Source organism: Loxodonta africana, chromosome 14, assembly GCF_030014295.1.
Source record: "Loxodonta africana isolate mLoxAfr1 chromosome 14, mLoxAfr1.hap2, whole genome shotgun sequence".
Classification (NCBI taxonomy): domain Eukaryota; kingdom Metazoa; phylum Chordata; class Mammalia; order Proboscidea; family Elephantidae; genus Loxodonta; species Loxodonta africana.
The window spans coordinates 70,399,870-70,420,832 of record NC_087355.1 but is presented as its reverse complement, the minus strand read 5'-3'; the positions used below and the strand labels follow the sequence as shown (position 1 = coordinate 70,420,832).

General features: G+C 36.6%; 1 protein-coding gene across 5 annotated transcripts in view; it reads right to left on the bottom strand.

Moving 5' to 3' along the window:
- Positions 1-20,963, bottom strand: part of MTBP (MDM2 binding protein) — a 67,362-nt gene that overhangs the window by 21,509 nt on the left and 24,890 nt on the right. For all 5 annotated transcript variants that reach the window (XR_010317824.1, XM_064268018.1, XM_064268017.1 and 2 more), the window contains 5 exons: positions 15,310-15,483; positions 13,974-14,081; positions 10,200-10,361; positions 7,042-7,159; positions 1,949-2,104 (listed from right to left, as the gene is read on the bottom strand). Coding sequence is in view for 4 of the 5 variants with exons in the window: in XM_064268018.1 (XP_064124088.1) it covers positions 1,949-2,104; positions 7,042-7,159; positions 10,200-10,361; positions 13,974-14,081; positions 15,310-15,483 (718 nt within the window). In the remaining variant the exon portion in view is untranslated. The remainder of the gene's footprint in view (positions 1-1,948; positions 2,105-7,041; positions 7,160-10,199; positions 10,362-13,973; positions 14,082-15,309; positions 15,484-20,963) is intronic.

Below are 20,963 nucleotides of genomic sequence, written 5' to 3'. Positions count from 1 at the left end.
GGACAGAATGGGTGAAAAATGTAGAACGAAATTCAAATTCCTAAAGAAGGCCAGACTTACTGGACTGTGAGAGACTAAAGAAGTGCCTAAGACTATCGCCCCGGGATACTGTTTAAACTTGGAACCCAAACCACTCCCAGAAGTTACTTATTAGCCAAAAGACACAGTGGCTCATAAAATTAATACTATCACTCGTGAGTACTGTGCTTTTCTAAACAATCATCTAAATGAGACCTAATGGTCAACATTTACCCTAGACCAAAGATGAGAAGGTAAGTGGGCATAAGGAAGCTAGATTAATGGAAACAGAACGGCGAGAATGGAAACAATGAGAATGCTGACACGTTATGAAAAGTGTAACCAATGTCACTTAATAACATGTACACCAAAACCAAACCAAACCTGTTGACGTCGAGTTCATTCTGACTCATAGCAACCGTGCAGGACAAGGTAGAACTGCCCCATAGGGTTTCCAAGGGGTGGCTGGTGGATTCGAACTGCTGACCTTTTTGTTAGCATCTGAACTCTTAACCACTACACCAGGGCTCTGAATAATATGTGCAAACATTGTTAAATGAGACCCCAGTTTACTCTGCAAATTCTCTCCAAAATCATAAGTATTTTAAAAATAAAAATAAAAGAACATGATGCCCAAGGCAGACATTCTTTGCTAGTTAAGCTAACCTACTGTTTGGTTTTAAGAAGACTTCGGGGGTATTTTTGGTTTAAGGTTTAAAGATTATCTCAGGTCAATACTTTCAGGGGTTCGTCCAGCCTCTGTGGCTCCAGAAAGCCTAGGGTCCATGAGAGTTGGAAATTTCGTTCTGCAGTTTCCCACTCTAACATTATTTTGGAGTCCTGGTGGCATGGTGGTTAAAGAGATCAGCTGCTAACCAAAAGGTCAGCAGTTCAAATCCACCAGCTGCTCCCTGGAAATCCTATGGGGCAGTTCTATTCTGTCCTATATAAACCAAAAAAAACTCATTGCCTTAGAGTCAATTCCGACTCATAGTGACCCTACAGAACAGAGTAGAACTGCCCCATAGGGTTTCCAGGGAGCAGCTGGTGGATTCCCTGCCAACCTTTTGGTGAGCAGCCAAGATCTTAACCCGTGTATCACCAGGGCTACCATCAAATAAATCTTTCCCAAAATTTCCATTCAAAATCAAGATTTATCACCATCTAATTCAAAACAAGTTTTGTAAAAGCAATCAAGGTGCATTATAATTTTTAAGATCCTTTAGAAAGTTTTCTAAATTAAGGATTAAACAATTATAGAGAAATTGAGGGTAATGAGAAAATTCTCAATTCTCTCTTACAAGTACTTAGAATGAAACAGTTTTAACTATAATTTAGTCAATATCAGCAACATCCAGCACTGATTATCTTGTAACGTAGTGGAAGTTACCTCGGAAGTCAAATTAAATGTAAATGATTCATGGAGACAGTGAATTGTTACTGGTACTGTTGCAGATTCAAAAGCATTTTTTCTTATACTTTCCCATTTCCTTCAGTTAAAATGCTGTGCTTTTCTTTACTATTGGGCACGACTAGGAATGTTCATGCCAACTAGTGGTAAAATCAGAAACTAGAGAGTAATTAATACAGTGAAGAGAATTAAAAAAAAAAAAATTCTCACAAAGTCAAATTCTAAATTTTTCTTTAAAAGTACTGTCCTTTGTATACAAAAGAATGAAGTTATTGGCTTCAGTAGGGAATAGGCTGAGGCTGCTTTTATTATTCCCGTTTCACACAAAATACCAAAAAACAGTAGAACATTTGTGGAAGGTTAAATGTGAATTGTGAAGTCAACTGATAAACATCAGGATCGAACTTAACGGATTTTGCCCAACTAGCGCTGGGCATTTTTAACAGAGAAAATGAGATACAATGTTATCTAAAAATAATTACTAAAAAAACTAATTGCAAAAAGAAGTTTATAACTTACCCCTTTTGAATTTGTAAAGGCTGAAGATCTCCAATAGGTAATCCATCTGAGGTAAAGTGTTTAAGCAATTCTTTAGCATCCAATAATGTTATCGAGTCCCGTGGGCCCTCTTTGTGGCCCAGCAACTGTTCAGTTGAACGAGGTAATGAACCAGTTCTGTAAAAATAATGTTAATAGATTTATTAAAGGAGAATTAGAATTCACCATAGTCAGGAAAAGATGATGGCAGCAGAAACTAGAAAAATGCACCAAGAAAACTGAAATTACACATTTAGGGAAGAAAACAAAGTAAAATCTTTACAAATTATTTAGTGTCAAAGTACTAAAAAAATCTGTAAGTCACAGTAAAATCTGCAGTTAACAAGTCAACAATATTATCACTTAAATAACATAAATGTACTGATATTCTTTGTAAATGATAGGATGATGAATTTGTCAGTAGTCTAAAGTTATCAATTCTGGAAAATTTAATCTGAACACTCTTATAAGTTCTGAAACCCCCCAATATTGTAAATTATCAGGACAGGTACTGAATGTTCCAGTTTCTTATGAACTTGTAAGATTACTTGAAGCCCAACAATGAAATGTGACAATAATCAGAAATATCTCCAAGGTATCTTCTAGCCATGACATTATGAATAAGCACTGAATCATCATTGTAATACTTGAAATATAAGCAGTACTTTTCAAACTACTTATATATACAATATATTGCTTGATCTTCGCAAAAACCAAAAAATCAAACCCAATGCCATCGAGTCAATTCCGACTCATAGCAGCCCTATATGACAGAGTAGAAATGCCTCATAGAGTTCCCAAGGAGCGCCTGGTGGATTCAAACTGCCGACCCTTTGATTAGCAGCCGTAGCACTTAACCACTATGCCACCAGGGTTTCCAAACATCCTAAAAAAGACAGAATAGGTCTCATCTCAAAATGAAGTAACATCCAAAGAAAAGTACTTTGTAAAGTGAAAATCAGTATACCAACCCGCCAAAAACAAATACTTTTCCTATTTTTCAGATAAGGATAATAATGTACAATAGGTTACATTACAAACCCAGAGTGACACAGCTATTTAAAATGACAGTCAGAACTAGAATCCAGATTTCCTGACTCCAAATTACGCATCATTTCCACTCTACCATTCTACAAACCAAAAAGTTCATAGAAAGTTTCAAAAACTGGAAAGGAGAAAATCTTTTTGTTTCAAGAAGTTTAAAGGTTTTATCACGCATTGAGTCACAGATCACCATACTGTCCAGTCAGCATGGCATAATATAAAACCTTTCTCTACTGTACAGAAAATTAATTTCCTGACTTGATACTAAGTAGGCTATTTCCCGATTTTTTATTATTCAAATTAAACATATAATTACATGATTAACATATTGCCATTATGGTTTTAGACTGATATTTCTATACATTAACGTAAGAACAGTACCTCTTCTCCTTCCTATTTTTCTTTTTTAATTGAAAACATAAACCTAATAAAAATAGCCAAACAAGAAAACACTCAAATGCTTTCTCTGAACTTTATACACTAGGAGAGCAGGAACTGTATTGAGTTTAATTTAATTTCTGTATAGCTACTCTCTAATAGTGACTCATAAAGATTTCTTAATGAATATTACTCTCAATCATTTTACATGCTAGATGCAATGGGGAAATGTATAATTTGCATTTATATAGAACCTTGGACACAAGGATAGCAAAGCAATTTAAAACCCTTACAAATTTAAATCACATGACAAAGATATGTCTCAGGTTAAAAAAAAAAAAAAACCAGCACTGACAACATCTTATTTTGTTCAGTGTTTGCAAGCTTACAAAGTACTTTTCATCCTTTATCTCATTAAATTTTCAATACTCTGAATACAGTCATTGGGACTGTTATCCCGATCTTAAAGATGAGGCAACAAAGTCACACAACAGGTGACGAGTTTGTCTAAAACCAAAATCTCATGATTTCTAAATTTCACTCTATAATACTTCTTTATTCTCCAGCTAAACTTGCTTGAAAAAAAGTTTTGAAAATGTGCAACATCTTTTGCCCCCAAATATGAATTCAATGGCATCTCCTATGATTTGAAGTGTCCCCAAGTATTTACTAAGCATTTGCCTTCTAAAGATCACCATATTTACACTAAAAACAGTTGACAGTTTATGAAAAGATGAAAATTTATAGACCCATAATCCCTGTCCATAAACTAACGTATAAAGATGAATTAAGAGGGAAAAAGGAGGTGAGGAGAGTGAGAGGCGATAAATATACCAATGTAGAATGAGATAGAAAAGGTAAAATAAGTTTCGTGAAAAATATCATAACATAGTCCTCAAGTGTTTAAAGAAGGATGATACATTCAGTTGCAGCATTTATAAAAGGGCTTAAGAGGCAAGATTACACCTGACCTGGACCTTAAACGGCAAACAGGCTTCCAGTTCAAGGTAGTGGATTAAACATACACATTAGCCTCTCCACCCAAACAAAGTGTACTCACAGTGTTGACGTACCAAAGAATAAATTCATAATAGGGTTGGAAAAGGAAGAGGTGGAAAATGGTGCACCAAAAAAATTCTGAAGAGGATAAAATAGAGCAAAAGCCTCAACCAGAACCAAGGAGAAACCTACAAAAAAAAAAGTAGAATCTGTTTTCTTCTTCCCACCCAACAAAGCCACAGCAAGACTCCAAACTTGGGGCCCGAGGGTGGCAATGTGCAGAAATCAAGGTGATGCATTTTAAGGCCTGTATATAGAACAACTGTGCAAGTACCATCCTCCTACACCCCCCTCCACTTTACCCCCGGGCTTTTACCACCAACTAAGAAGCAGAGAAACTGCTCTTTGAAAATACAGAACCATGTGCCTGTCGCACCCACGGTGATGGCCCAGAATAAAGCCCTCCCTGTTTTGGGGTTCGGTGAACGGAGGGTTGAGGCTGCTTGGCTGCTGATAAACTCAGGGGTATTCAAGAGAAGATTTCCAGGCACGCTCTACTCCACCTCTCCCCCTTCCATCAACATTAATTCTGATGAGAGCAAGTGGGGAACAAGACTACAGATATAGAGAGAAAACACACGCCAGTTACCCAAAGCCCCCTAGTCCTAAATTCCTAGCTATGAACAAACAGATAATCAAGGACCACCAGACACCGGAGAAAATCGACAAAGGAGAGAAAGACCACAGAGAAATAAATAAAACATATCCAAAGGAAAATGAGATGATTTAAGGAACAGAAAAACAACTTTAATGTAGAGGACAAGAAAGAGTTACTAGCAATTTAAAATATGACAGCCAATTCAACAGAAGAGGTGAAAGCAAAGGGCAAGAAAATATCTCAGAACATAGAGCATAAAGTGATGGATTCTTGAGAGAAAAATTAAATTTGAATGGAAAATCAGTTTCGGACATTTAACGTTAGTTAAAACAGGTATTTCAGAGAGAGAAGAAAAAAAGAAAAGAAGAAAAATGGAGGAAAGAATATTACCAAAGAAATAATAGAAGAATATTTCCCAGAGCCAAAAAAAAAAAAAAGATATAATTTCAGAACATAAAAAATACTGAAGGTTTCAGAGACGGAGTAAGTTACCTATCAAGGGACAAAAATCGATCTGGTGTCAGACTTCTTAGTAAGACATGGGATCCAAGAAAATAAAGGCCTAATCTAGGAATGTGATTTAAAGAAATTCCAGGATAACAGTTGTGCAGACAGGGTAGAAAGGGTCCGTCCAAATTCAAGTAGGAAGTCAGAAAGGTAAGAGAAAAATGACTTCAAGAAAAAAGAATTGTCTACTGCAAATAACATAAGGTTCTGAAGTAGAAAACCAAATCAAACCCGTTGCCATCAAGTCAATTCCGACTCATAGTGACCCTACAGGACAGAGTAGAACTGCCCCATAGAGTTTCCAAGGAGCGCCTGGTGGATTCGAACTGCCGGCCTTTTAGTTAGCAGCTGTAGCACTTCACCACTACGCCACCAGAGTTTCCTTCTAAGGTACAGGGAGGCTATAAAGTAGAGAGAAACAGGGGTGTTAACTTCCTCATCTTTCAGAGTGGGAAGTTAAATGATACCTTCTAAAACTGATGTGCAAGAAGTTGAGGTTCTTTTGTGGGTAACCTGTCCTTTTCTCACTGTTCTTTCTGTAAACCTCAGAGATATCCAGGCAATGATCATAAGCCCTCTTCTCTCTAAAGTCTCACCGAGTGATCTCACCCACTGTTTTGTATTTAAAAACCTCATTTAATGATAACTCCAAAAAAGTTCCAGACCTCCCCTCCAGGTCACTTGGTACCTCCACCTGGACAATTCATGTATCAAACTTAACGTGCCCAAAGCAGAGCGCTTGGTTTTTCTCCCCAAAACTGTCCTTACCCCAACTTCCTACCTATCTGCCTCGTCCTAGAAATGAGAACACCATCCACTCCACTGTTTAGGCCAGAAACCTAAGTTATCTTTGATAGCTCTCTTCTCCTCTCCGCTACAACATTCCATCACAAGACGTTTTCTCAAGCTGACGGCTGAAACACATCACAAAGTTGTGCCCTGCTACTACTCTAATTTCAGATCACAGTCATCTCTCACCTCGCCTACAGAAAAAAGCCCCTAAATCATTTCTCTGCTCCTAATCTCTCCCTCCTGTAATCTATTTACCACAAAAGAACAAAAGTAACTTATGCAGAATATCCCATCACTTTTTGATATAAAATTCATAAAAATAAAACCCAAACTCTGTATGATAAAGTCCTGCCTCAAAAGACGAGGGTACTTTTGCTTCATTTTACGTGGTCCTGTATTATTATTATTATTATTATTATTTTAAATAAATTCATACGCTTGTCTATATCTCTGGAAGATGGTCTGGGAAGCTATAGGACAAAACGTTAACTGTGATAACATCTGGGAGAGGAGGGGTAGAGAGCAGGGGGAAGGGAAGAGCATTTCTCTGTTAACTGATATGCTACTCTGTTGAAAATCTATGTATTTCAATTATACTAAGACTATAAACTAATATCTCACAAAACAACTTAAGGATTAAGAAAGCCTCCATTAAATACTGAACTATAACATGCTTTACAGTGGATTCAAATATTACCTCGTTTTCTGTTTAGCTTTTTCAAAGGTTTCCAAATTTTGAAGAACATGCCTTTCTGGCCATTCCAGAGGGTTGGTTTCCATTAGACTTGAAGAATCAGGTTTCACTGGGATGGCATCTAAAGAGAAAAAACACACGTAAGTACTGAAAAGTACTAACATGCTGCATTTTCCTTTCTAATACAGACATAAATCTGTACGTGTGGGCCTAGGCGCCGTCCATAAAGGCCTCTTGTGCTAGCTGCGCTGCACTTACCTTAGGTGTTTACTAGGGCCTCTCTGATGACCTGAACTATGAAAAATGCCATAGAAAAGTATGTTGGAAACAAACAAAAAAAATCAGTGTTAAGCTTTATTTATTTTACTACGTTGTCATAATAAAACTTATGAGCTAGAAATCAGAAAGCTGAACTAAGCACTATTAGGACTTACATTGAAGAGAAACACAATTTTGCTTTTTAGTGAAATTAGTTCAAAATGAAAAAGAGGCCACTCTGTGGAGAATATATTGGGTATATTATGTGATTTTGATACTAGAAATAGGAATCAGCAAAAATGTCCAGAAAAATTCCATATCTTTTAAAAAAGATCAATTGCCTCAGTCTCAAAAGTTGTTGTTGTTAGATGTTGTTGAGTTGGTCCCAACTCATAGCAACCCTTTGTACAACAGATTGAAACACTCACTGCCCATTCCTGTGCCATTCTCAAAAGTAAATAATATAAAAAATAAATAATTTATGATGGCTCAGGAAAGCCTCTTTGAGAAAGTGACTTTTAAGGCCTGAAGAATGATTAGAAGTTAATCACGTCAAGACTGGATTAAAACATTTGAGACAAAGCAAATTGCATTGGTAAAGGTCCTAAAAAGGAAAGGAATGTAATACGTTCAAAAAACAAAACAGAAATATGCCACTAGAGAAAGATAAAACACTGTATCTTTATGCAATAATGCATGCCTTCTACATTTGTTTGCCAACTGTGCCCTCCCCCCTCGAGGTATTTTTGTAAGCCTGCTATGCTAATTTTTTTTTACAGCAACATGTATAACAAAAACAGGCATAGCAGCACTTATGAAAATACCTCGAAGCGGGGAGGGTGCAATTGGCAAACAAAGGTAGGAGCACGTTATTTGCATAAAAATATGGTAAGCACTAGGCCAGATATCAGTCAGGGTTTTTATAAAAAAAAAAAAAGCCATGTTAAATAAAGATACCTGGAAAACAACCAAAAAGGTTTTAGCAAGACCATGACAATCTGATTTGTATTTTAAGATGCGTAGCTCCACGTGTTAACAGTGTCCTAGAACTGGACTTTACACAGGTAACTATAAGATATAGTTCTATAAATGTATATAAAAGGCTTTGCAATTATTTGGGACCTTCCATTTTCAACCCTACATCCTATACAAATCCTCTGTTTAAGCCAGTCTTTCTTTTGATCTAAGTTTGCCCATTCTTATCTCAACAACTCTGAGTATGTTGCTTCATCTACCTAGAAAACACTACCTTCTCTCAACACAGATCCTATGCATCACTCAAAACCTACATCAAGTCCTTCTGCTCCTGACAAAGCCTTCTGTAACCATTCTACCCTAGTTATTCTCTTCTCCTTTAAATTCCTATTTATTTATTTAGCCAAGGAATACATAGCACCTACTTCATGCCAGGCAACAGTCTAAGCAATTTACAAATAACTCATTTCAAAACGACCTACGTCACCCCTAATTTAAATATAAAGAACCTGAGGTACAAAGAGATTAGAACACTTGCCTAAGGGCACATAGCAAGTAAGCGGCGTAGCTGGGATTCAACCTTTTAGTCTTGCTCCAGAGCCCAAGCTGAAACCACAAAGCTACATTGCTTCTCACTTACCGAACTCATCTCCCATTTATAAGTAACCTTATACTGTCTCCAACATCTTTCATATGAACTCTATACTGCCATTTAACTTTGTAACTTTGGTACTGATACTTAACAATGATGATAATACAAATAGCAGTTAAAACTTTTTGGTATTTATTATGTTCTTAAGTGCCTTTCAAATATCAACTTATTTAATCCTCACAGTAATAGAAAGTAGGTAATATTACTACCTGCATTTTAAACACAGGGAAATGGAGACACAGAGAGGTTAAATAACCTGCACAAAGCCATCTAGCTAACAAGTAGCAGAAATGAGATTTGAACCCTGGCAGTCTGGCTCCAGAGCCTGTGCTCTTGAACGTGGCGCTCCGTGCTGTGTTTACATCTTGTTTTCCAAAGAGATCATTGGCCCCTTGAAAGCCAAGCATGAAAATTTTCACTTCTTTGTGTTCCTTCACCGTGTCAAACACAGAAAAGGCACTCAACAAACACTGTCCTTAACTTTATTCTGTGGTCATTTTCTCATTTACCTATGGAATAAAAATGATTCTCACTGAATACAAACAAAAAATTGTTCTGTACATTTAAAAATGTATCAGGCAATCCTTGAATTTTTCTTAAGCTTTCCAAAAGCTTCACTCTATTCAAATTCATTGCAACGACAGAAACCATGAAAATCAGAAGAAATGCAAGTAAATATAAAAACGAGTCTGTCTCCCCCAGTGAAGTCTGGTGACTGTTCCTGCCATATTGTTTGTTGTTAGGTGCTGTCAAGTCGTTTCCAACTCGTAGCGACCCTATGTACTACAGAGCTAGGAAAAAGCCCTGGCAGCCTACATCTGAAAAGAATTAGCCAGTGAAAACCTTATGAGTAAGTAGTTCCTCCCATAACGAATGGCAAATACAGAGCATCTTACCCTAGTGGTTTTTTAATTATATTAACAGTACAGGTTCTTCTTTTCTCACTTTATGAAAACACGGCTTAATAGAAATTCACTAATTTTAGCAGCTTAGAAAGAGCAGTTAAGAGAGGGATCACTTTAAAACACTCTTTTCTCTGTTCAAAAACAATTACCCAGAACATGCTTAAAGCAAAAAGTCAACAGAATGTTTAAATGATGAGAAACACAGCTCATTATATATATATTATACATACATACTTGTATATACAAATATATATCACTATTTCAGTTTATAAAATACATTTTGATTTGACCAATACATTTTATAGATGTCACATACCAAAAAAAAAAAAAAAAAAACCAAACTCCAAAATTTAAAGTAATAAAAAACTCACCATTTAACATGTTGGAGATTTTTATTTTGTCTGTCTTCATTAGAGGTGTTTTAGGAACAATAGCATTAAACTGATCTAAAAATTGTTCCCTTGTGAGCATTAACAGAGTTTTGAGCTCATCAACAGAAACGGATTCAGGCTGCTTTGCCAACTTCCTCCTTTCTATAAGACAACAAATTGATACAATTAACTATATGACTGTTATTTTAAGTTTTTCTAGAGCTCATCTACTACTCTTTTATGGGAAATGTTTTTCAAAAGTGAAACAAGTGGATTTCTCCAGTAAATCACCATTTCTGTATAGGCTTGCTTTCATCTTAATTCCATTTGCAGCTAAGGGCAGAATTTCCAGTTATGAGATAGACAGATACAGAGTAATCTGTTAACACCAAAATGCTGATAAACAGTAATGGTAAATGTATAAAAGTTTTAAAATATATAATGCAGAGCATTTAAAATGGCCTTGTATTAGTGATTTATGGGAAAAATAAAACCTGTTAAGATTTTCAGTTAAATGTGGCAGCTTGGCTATTTCCAATTATTCTTTCCCAAACCTAAAATCACAGCAAAGGAAAATAACAGGACAAGGAAAGGAGAAATGATAAATACTGACAGCTTGCAGCAAATTTCTGGAAGATAGAAAGATGATGGGGCAGGGTAGCTTAGTCAGCAGAGCAGAGGAACTGTCAACTAGGGTGCCTGCTGAGGAATACTGTTTATGAGGCATTAGGAAGGTGGCAATCAGGTACTGGGCCAAGAACAGGCCTGCATGTATCAGGAGCAGTTAGAAGTCCTGCTCCCTACTCTGCCCTCCAGCCTTCATAGTCAGGCAACTCTGCTGTCTTTTTTGGATGAATTTGAAAGAGATGTTCCAGTCCCTGGAATATCAGGTACAGTGGAAGGTGATCAAGCTGGGGTTAAAACTAAAGAATTCAATAAAAGTCTACATACTAAAAGGTCAGATGCCCAGGCCTGCCCCTAGGAAGCCCACGATCAAAATGTTGGGTTGTCACCCCACCATCCTACAACAAAGCTTGCCAGATAATATAATTGGTCATATAAAACTTCTAATTTAAAATAGGACAGATAGAATCTCTAGGTATATAAAGAAAGCTATTGGACAGTGTGTGGATCTTCATTACCCTGGCCTTATTCTGACACGTGCAAAGACTGCCTTCAGGAATACTTTCAGCCCAGTCCCATCACTCACTGGAGAAGGAACGAGGCATGCTCTCATCAGCCCCCTCCTCTCAACCTTTCATCTGAGCTTGTCGGTATTCAGGATGTAAGTTCTCTGCAAGGTGCTAAATGTCCTGCCCTGCAGGGCTGGCCTGCAGTTGCCTATCTCTGACAGAGGCTCCATGGAAAATTTTAATTCTGGATTCAAGTATGAGAAAGCTCACCTGGCCACAAATCTAAAAAGCCATACCCTTCAATCAGACTTTCATGTGCAATGTATCACCACCTGGTTATAGGAATGTTAAAACCAACCAGTGATTTTAACCAAAATTCATGAATTCACTGTAAGGGGTAGAAAGGGAAAGTAAAGATGATGTGGGAAAGCTAATACTTTATCATCCATAGCGGGAAGTTAAGACAATGTCTGAAACTGGTAAATGAAGAAATAGCAGCAGAAAAGTGAAGAAAGTGCCAGGAGAATGAGCTGGAAGAGCTGAGGGTAGCTGGCTGTGGACAGAGAGAATGAAGGATGGGGAGGCGTGGGAAGGATACTGCTGTTTTCCGTTTAAGCTTTTTAGTACCAATTGAATTTTTAAACCATACCTATATATTATTTTGATAAAAATATTTAATTTTAAAGAGCTTCTCGACTAATACCATTTTCTTCCATAATAAAGTAGTAACCTATAAATTCACAGAGAATTCAATTTAACAAATATTTGTTGAGTACTCCTCGCCTGCAAAGCATGGTGCTCTGCCCTTGGAGAAGGGATTAAAGCCTGTTACATTACACCACGTGAGGCTGGTACATAAATAGTGCAAGGAAGAAGGCTGAGAAGGAAGCAGTCAGTCTCAAGGTTCTACTTTAGAATCTACTTTAAAATCAACTTGAGTATCGACTTTAGAACACACACCTCTTTAAAATTCCACCTCACCAACATGGGTATTGGTAGGGGCCTTCCAGATCTCACCCAAGATAAGCAACACGTGGCTTCTGTGATCATGAAGATTAGTAATGGTAATGTGCGAATTGTAATATATGCTGCTTTTATTAAGTCTTCTTAGTGAGAAAATGAAAAGCTGATTTTTATTTTCTGCATAATCTGCTGCTGGGAGCCATTCTAAAGTGAAAAATTATCAATGGTTTGTTTTCTTCTGAAAGATGATAATGAGTAATGTGCTTCAGAAACTGGCTCTTACATTTTTATTTATGCTAAAAATATACTTAAATTATGAACCTGACCTATGTTTATTAAAACTGTCAATTATATTACAACATTGGGCAATTTGGAGAGCACGCTAAGACTTCATATTAACCTTAATAATTGAGAAATACAGAAACAAAATACATGGAGTTAGATAGGGTTATGAGTAGGATAATTTAACGAGGGAGAAAAATAATCTCCAGGCAAATGACTTTGCATACAAGTGGAAGAAAAATCATTGGGAGAGAAATACTGGACCAAAATCTAAAAACAAAACAGGAAATAATACCATTCCTTAAAAAACTAGTAATAACTAATGATTTATTAAAGGGAAGTAAACAAGTAGAATATCTAGAAGCACCAGCAGAATAAACATCCATCAGGCTCGCACTGAGTTCTAGAAATTTAAAAAAGATATGGGGAGCTCCTCCAGAGTAGTGACAGCACTCCTGGAACAAAATGACAATACTGCTGCCAGGTATTTACCTTCTCTCAAACTAAATATAAATAGTCTTTTCTTTAAAATTTATTCAGCATCCTTAAGCTCTGCCTTGAAAAATCAGGGGAACGAAAAAATGTTTAATATTTCTTAATATAAAAAGTTACAAATTACCGAAAAGAAAAATCAGGTAAAATATAAATGATAAAAGAATAAATTTTAAATATCATCCTTTTAATACAACGGCATTAGATATGATTGATAAAAAGAAAGAAAATAAAATTAATAAAAATTAAGCATTATTAAGAAAATAAGCTAAACCTTAAAAGAAATTTTATTTGATATTTGTGTTATTTTAAAAAACAAAGTGGCTGAGTGCAGTGTCATTGTTGAGTTGTGGGCACATTTTTGTGCAAACTTCTCTAGCTGTACTTTCTGATTCCGTACTACCCAGGGAAATAGTGAGACGCCAGTCATCAGTTTACTATAAATATTTTTTTCTTACTCCATGTCTTGCTGGTAATTTTGAGGAAATCTTTTTGAACAACTTTTTGTTTTTCTGCAAGTACTATAATCTTTGCATTGATGTTGAGTTGTTCCCATTACATTCTTTAGTTTCCATATAAACGAGTTAACTGAATCAGTTTAAATCTTCTATATTCATATTGCACCTGTTTGAAAATTGCTAAATCTGGTGGAAAAAAAAAAAAAAAGAAAGTACAGCTCTCTTCAACTCCATATCATCTCTATGCAAAAATAGTTTAATAAATGAATGTCTTGCTTAAAAAACAAAACCCAAACCCATTGCTGTCGAGTCGATTCCAACTCACAGTGCCTACAAAAACTGTACAAGTATAATAGATTTAGGTGAAAATGAAGATATATTATTTATGGACAAGCCAGCATTCTTACAGGAAGATGAAACATACAAACATAGAAACTGTTACTTACTCAGACATTCTTTCAAAGCCAAAGCTTGAATGCTGGCTAGCCGTTTCTCTCTTTGTACTATCTGCTCCCCAGAAAAATGCGGAAGGGACAAGAAGTCAAAAGGAAAACCTGAGAAGTAGAAAAAGTCAATATTGAAGTATTAATACTAAGTTCCCAGGAAATTTATTACACAGTTAAGAAAAAAAGGCAATCACTTACCTCCCTTGTTACTGCATATTTCAAAGTAAATTAATAGCAATTCAGGAGCAGAAAATAAGCATACTAACTTACTTTGCAATTTAGACTTTGACCTGTTTCTTAAATTGAGGGAATTCAGGTAGCAGAGAATTTTCTGCAACTTCCTCAGCCTGCTTAGCTATCGAAACTCCTTCAGAAAACACAAATGGGATTCAGAAGCTGGTCTCTAAAGATGGCCCCCCAGGGAACTACATCTTCTGTTCACCTCTGGTATAGTCCTTCCCACTATGAATCTGGACTTTTCGATGTAACCAGCAAGGTGTAGTGAAAGCCACAATGTATGACTTCTGAGGTTAGCTCATAAAAAACCTTGCAGCTTCCACCTTGTCTCCAAGAACAGTGCTCCAACAGAAGTTAGCCATCATGTGGAAGTCTCAGACCACCTTGAGACCATGATGTGAGGAAGCCAAAGTCGGCCATGAGGAATGGGCAAGTGCAGAAAAAGTCCACCCTCATCTGTTCAGCCATCCTAGCCCAGGAGCCAGTCATATGAGCGAAGAAGATATCTTGGACACCAAGGCCAGTTGAGTCTCTTCAAATGACTCCAGCCCCAGTTGCCACGTGACTGCAATCAATCGAGAGACCTCAAAATAGAACCATCCAGCTGAGCTCAGTCAACCCACAGGACCATGAGCGACAATAATATACTCTTGTTTTAAGCCATTAACTTTGGGGCAGTTTGTCACACAGCAATAGAAAATCAAAACATAGAGCTTGGGGAGAAAAGAGAAAGGCAATGAAATAGAACAAGAGAATTGAGATAAAGTAAATGAAAATAAGAAATAAAGAAAAATATGTGTTTATAGTAGAAAACACCGAAAATTTCATATTTGGAACTATAGGCTGGCCTATTAAATTTTACTTGGTATTTTTTTTTTTTTTATATAATGTAAGAGAAATTAAATTTTTGCCCTCTAAACCACTAAACTGTAAAAATATTTTACAATACATCTAAAATAAAAGGTAAATTTATGGAGACGAATTGGAATTTGGGGAAAGTAAGTTCATTAAATGTCTAATATTTCTCCAACTTAAAATCCTATAAATTAATAACACATACAAATATAAAAATATTTTTCTACCTAAAGTTAACACTTACTCAGTTTGGTTTCTTCTGTCTTTGCTTTCATCTTCCCATGAATTAAACTGAGTGCAAATGAGCCATTGATCTGGTTGGCTGAGTGAATCAATGTCGCTTTACACCTTTTATTGCCATTACCTTGTAACAAGAAATAATAGCTAGAACGCTCTCCTTTCACTTCAACATCTGGAACTAAACAAAAACAATTAATTATATAACTATGTGAAAATTCAGCACAAAACATGGCAGAATCGTCCATTTGAACCATAGGATTTAATGAAGTTTTACCTGTTACCCAAAACATTTGGGGGCAGGAGTTGTTTGGTTAGTTGAGAAAACTGTTAAGGTACAGAATAATAATAAATGATACTCACAAAATATAAATACTTAATTTTAAATTAAAAATTGTATGTATTCATTAATTAACTTTTGATGTGGCTCACCAGAGTTATTATATGACCACATCCATAACGTATCAACTACTATTTCCAGCTTCAATTTCTTTTAAGTGGAATAAACTGACCCCTGGCAAGCACACAACTCAACTGGTGGGAGTAGAAGTGCACAGATATTCCTAAGAGTAGCTTTCTGCCTCTCTTACAGGCATCTAGTAATGTATTTTACAGAGGGAGTAGAGAGCCTTCATGAATCTGGCACATCAGGTAAGCAAAGGTCAGTTACGACTAGTTCTAGTACATTTTAAAAACAAATCGAGTGAGAGTTACAGTGAAGGTTGAAAAAACTGTGAAGTCTTTTGAAATTAAAAATAGAAGTAGGGTCCTTTTTGTTGAATCAGACATAAGCATTTATTTTCACTATCTCCTGAAATGCCACTAGATGAGATTAAAAAGATTTTTAAATTGCATAAATCTACAGGACCAGTACCTGGGAGAAGAGAGAACAGCAACTAAATTTTGAAAGCAGGAAAGAAGATGAACAATTGGTAATTGACTCTAATCTATCAACTGCTAAAGGTGCTCAGAGGCAACACAATTTATACTGCAAGCCCCTCCAGAAGGTTCTGGAATGGTGGCTCCAGATAGTGCTGGAAGTGAAGCAAAGGGAGAATATGAAGATAGGTTAAAAGTCTATTTGAGAAGGAGGGGTTAGCCCTCCTTATTCTATTCAGGCAAGTGATTGTCCTCTCCCCAGTCTAGAAGGAGACTAGAGCTTTATTCCCTGGAGAGAGTAAAACAAGGCGTCTCTGTCCTGGGAGATATCAGACAAAAAAATGTGGGGTTTCAAACTGATTATAGTAGATTAAGGCAAAGCTTATATACTAAATATTGAGGTACCCTCACCCTTCCACTACTTAGCTTACAGAATTCTGGCAGCCAAATAGCTGAACTGAGACTTCTTTTAGAAATGTGAACAATTCAAGAGGAAAGATTAAATAATCCCAACATTGGGCATCACTTAATGCAATGTCCCAGAAAAATCACCCTAAAATGAAGACCACAGTCAACAAGCTCCAGGCATGCACTCAGATGTTTCAGTTTTCTGGTAGTCTCTCTTAAATGTGAGCAGGTGGCCAAAAGTATCCGAATAAACATTTTTCCAAACATATATACAAATAGCCAATAAGTACATAGAAAGATACTCAACATCATTAGCCAACAGAATTATGTAAATCAAAACCATAATGAGATACCATATCACACGCCTCGGATGGATACAATCAAAATAGCAGATAATAACGAGTATTAGTCAGGATGTAAAAAAAAGTACATGGAACCTTTATACATTGCTTGGTGGGAATATAAAATAGTGCAGCCACTTTGAATATGGTGGAGGAACTGGCAACATTTCATTTTATTATACATAAGGTCACCATGAGCCGGAGTCAACCCAACTGTTAATTGGCATGGGATTTCTTTTTAAGACGATGAAACTTGCTTAAAATTGGCTGTGGCGACGAATGCACAGCTCTGTGGATGTACTAAAAACCACTGGATTGTATACTTTAAATGAGTGAATTGTATAGTAAGTGAAGTATATCTCAATAAAGCTGCCTTTTTTTAAAAGGAAAAATTATCTTTATCTTGGGAATGTATGGTTCTACTCATAAAAAGAAAGCTCTTTACAGTAAATAAACCACAAAGCACATAAAAGGGTCTTCATAGAAGTATTTATTTCAAAATACTAAGGTAAAAAAAAAATACTTTTCTGTGTTTTAATTACAATATGAACAGCTTATTTCTGGATATACTGTGGGTTAATGCCTATCCTAAAAAAAAAAAAAATTAGGTAGTAAAAAAAAACAATATCTGGAATTAGCTTATAACAGAGGTGTTAATGCTGTTCATAACATCAGTTTTATAAAAGGAATATATATACAGGAATATATATAAATGTTAGAAAGGAAAAACACATGTTGTTACCAGGCATATTTGACAATTTGAAACTAATGTTTGACAAGAGTTAGCATGATCTGAATTCATTTACCAACTTAGCCCTTTGCCAATTCAAGTCGTGTCTCTTCAGCCTATGGCATCCTTTCCACCTTAAATTCCATCACTTTATTTACATTTTAATCACTGAAGCCTGCAATTACCACAATATAATTTTCTTAAAAAAATTATTAAAAAAATTCCCTTAACCATAATGACTTATGCAGTCATTTAAAAAATACTGCTGCAGATATGGCAGGTGTTAATTGAAGACTTACTAACTTTTATGTAAACACTGCTGAGGGTAACAGGTTTACAATTAGTATAGTGATTCAGTTCTCACTGCTGTTCCTAAAGAAATAAGGGAATATGATTATAATAGAAAGTTTCCATTTTTATTTGTTATTTTTACACTATCAATTTAAAAGGGGATATAAGGCTTGAGCCCCCACACATATGTCAGTACTGTGGGGGCTTGTGTGTTGTGATGCTGGAAGGTATGCCACTGGTATTCAAATACCAGCAGGGTCACACATGGTGGACAGGTTTCAGTTGAGCTTTCAAAGACAGACTAGGAAGAAGGGCCTGACAGTCTACACCCATGAAAGCAGCAGTCAAGAAATCAAATGACGCTTCGCATTGGGCAAATCTGCTGCAAAAGATCTCATTAAAGTGCTGAAAAGCAAAGATGTCACCTTCGAGACTAAGGTGCCGCTGACCCAAGCCATGGTGTTTTCAATCGCCTCATATGCATGCGACAACTGGACAGTGAATAAGGAAGATCAGAGAAGAATTGACATCTTTGAATTATGGTGTTGGCGAAGAATATTGAACATACATGGACTGCCAAAAGAATGAACAAATCTGTCTTGGAAGAAGTACAGCCAGAATGCTCCTTAGAAGCAAGGATGGTGAGACTAGGTCTCACATACTTTGGACATGCTATCAGGAGGGACCAGTCCCTGGAGAAGGACATGGTGCTTGGTAAAGTGCAGGGTCAGCAAAAAAGAAGAAGACCCTCATAGAGATGGACTGACACAGTGGCTGCAACAATGGGCTCAAGCATAACAAGGATTGTGAGGCTGGTGCATAACAAGGATTGTGAGGCTGGTGCAGGACTGGGCAGTGTTTCGTTCTGTTATACATAGGGTCGCTATGAGTCAGAACAGACTCGACAGCACCTGACAACAACAAGGCCTGAACAAACCTTCTCCACCAAAAACAAACATACATTTTAGATCAACTATATTGAGAGAAAGAGAAACTACCAAGTGTCCTTTAGTTGCATAAAATTTTACAAATAATGTATAAACCATAATGAAAAAATGTCATTACTAGTATTTCATTAGTAAAATAAAATTCTTATATAATAAAAACCAAGTCATGCTCTTTATCAATAAATTTCTTAATGGTTTTTAAAACCCTAAACGTCCCCTTTCTTTTCCCAGTTCAACAACATAAAAATATAACAAAATCATATTAGCCTAAAGGGAAAATAACACTGTATGCAATATGAAAGAAAATAGCCGAGGATGATTAGGGAACAAGGTATTCTGGTTAAGTGAGCATTCTGGTTTACTGACAGTTATCATATTCCATATCCATCGCCGTCGAGTTGATTCCGACTCGGAGCGACCCTACAGGACAGAGTAGACATGCCCCCACAGGGTTTCCAAGGAGCGGCTGGTGGATTTGAACTGTTGATCTTTTGGTTAGCAGCCGAGTACTTAACTGCTCTGCCATCAGGGCAGATTACTTTGATAATCATGCCAAAAATTAAACAATAAAATAAAATCTAGTCTTCAGTGTAGGCATCTTAGGAGACTATATACTTTCCAATAATGTTATCTGTGATGGTTAATTTTAAGTATCAACTTGGCTAGGCCACGGTGTCCAGCTGTTTGGTCAAACCCTACTCTAGATGCACACATGAAGTACTCGCATGAGATTAAATCAGTTGACTTTAAGGAAAGCAGGTCACCTTCCATAGTGTGGGTGGGCCTCATACAATTTGTTGAAAGCCTTAAGAACAAAAAGGAGGTTTCTCCAGAGGGAATTTTGCCCCCAGACTATAAATAGACATCTTGTCAGAATTTCTCTCTGCCCCACCACCAGACCTGTGGATTTAGGAACACAAGACTGCTAGAATTTCCTGCCCATGGACTGATTTAGAGATTTTGGACTTGCCAGTCCCCACAATTGTGTACACAAATTCTTCAAAATAAATCTCTGTATACACAAAAAAACCAAACCAAACTTGCTGCCGTCGAGTTGATTCCGACTCATAGCAACATACACACATATATACCTTACTGGTTCTGTTTCTCTAGAGAGCCCTAAGACAAAACCATTGTTAAGACACTCTAGACTCAACTTCTGAAACTGCCCTTAGGGTCAGGTAGACAGGCATAAGGAAAAAGAAAATCTAGTTATATTCATAAAGCATCTTCAAACATGTATTCCCTAGCTTGATCCCCTACCTTATTCAACAGACTAAGCTTTGAACAATTTAGGATAAAACTTAGTTGCCACTGAGGTTGTCCAAAAAACTGCCTGTGGCCCAATTCTAGAGAAAAATCTAAAATGGCATAAGAAATTAGAGTATTCTTGAATACATCCATGAAGCCTCCTACTGTGAAGATGCAGGAGAATTTATAAATTCTACCATGATTATCTTAAACAATTAGATAACATTATGATCATAAACTGTATATATTTCCTCTTATATAAATATATTGGATATATGGTTGCTGAGTTGGAATCAACTGGAGGGCAATAGGGTTTTTTTTTTTTAACATTTATAATAAGCTAAAATAAACAGCTTCTAAGCTACAATGAATAGAGAAGTTATTTCAAGATCTTCTTATGAACATATCTCTGTACTATTTCACAAACGGCATGCAAGATTGGACAGAATAACAGGAAGCCACTACAGAATGAAGGTTCATTATCAATAGTGACTTAAGGAAGTCTGTGAACTACATTAAGTAAGCATTATCTTCATGTCCTAGATGAGGAATTAAAGGCCCAAACCAGTGACCTGCAATCCTTTTACACCTCGAAACATCTGAAGACCCCTCTTCAATAACAGTCAGTGACTCTTGCCTAGGGTTAAAGACAGCACTACCTAGGCAGTGGTTCCCAACCCTGGATGCACACTTGAATCACCTGGGGTGCTTTTACAAACTATTGATGCTGTGGATCCCTCACCAGAAATCTGAATTTAATTGCTCTGGGGTAGGACCCAGAGCCCTGGTGGTGCAGTGGCTAAGAGCTCGACTG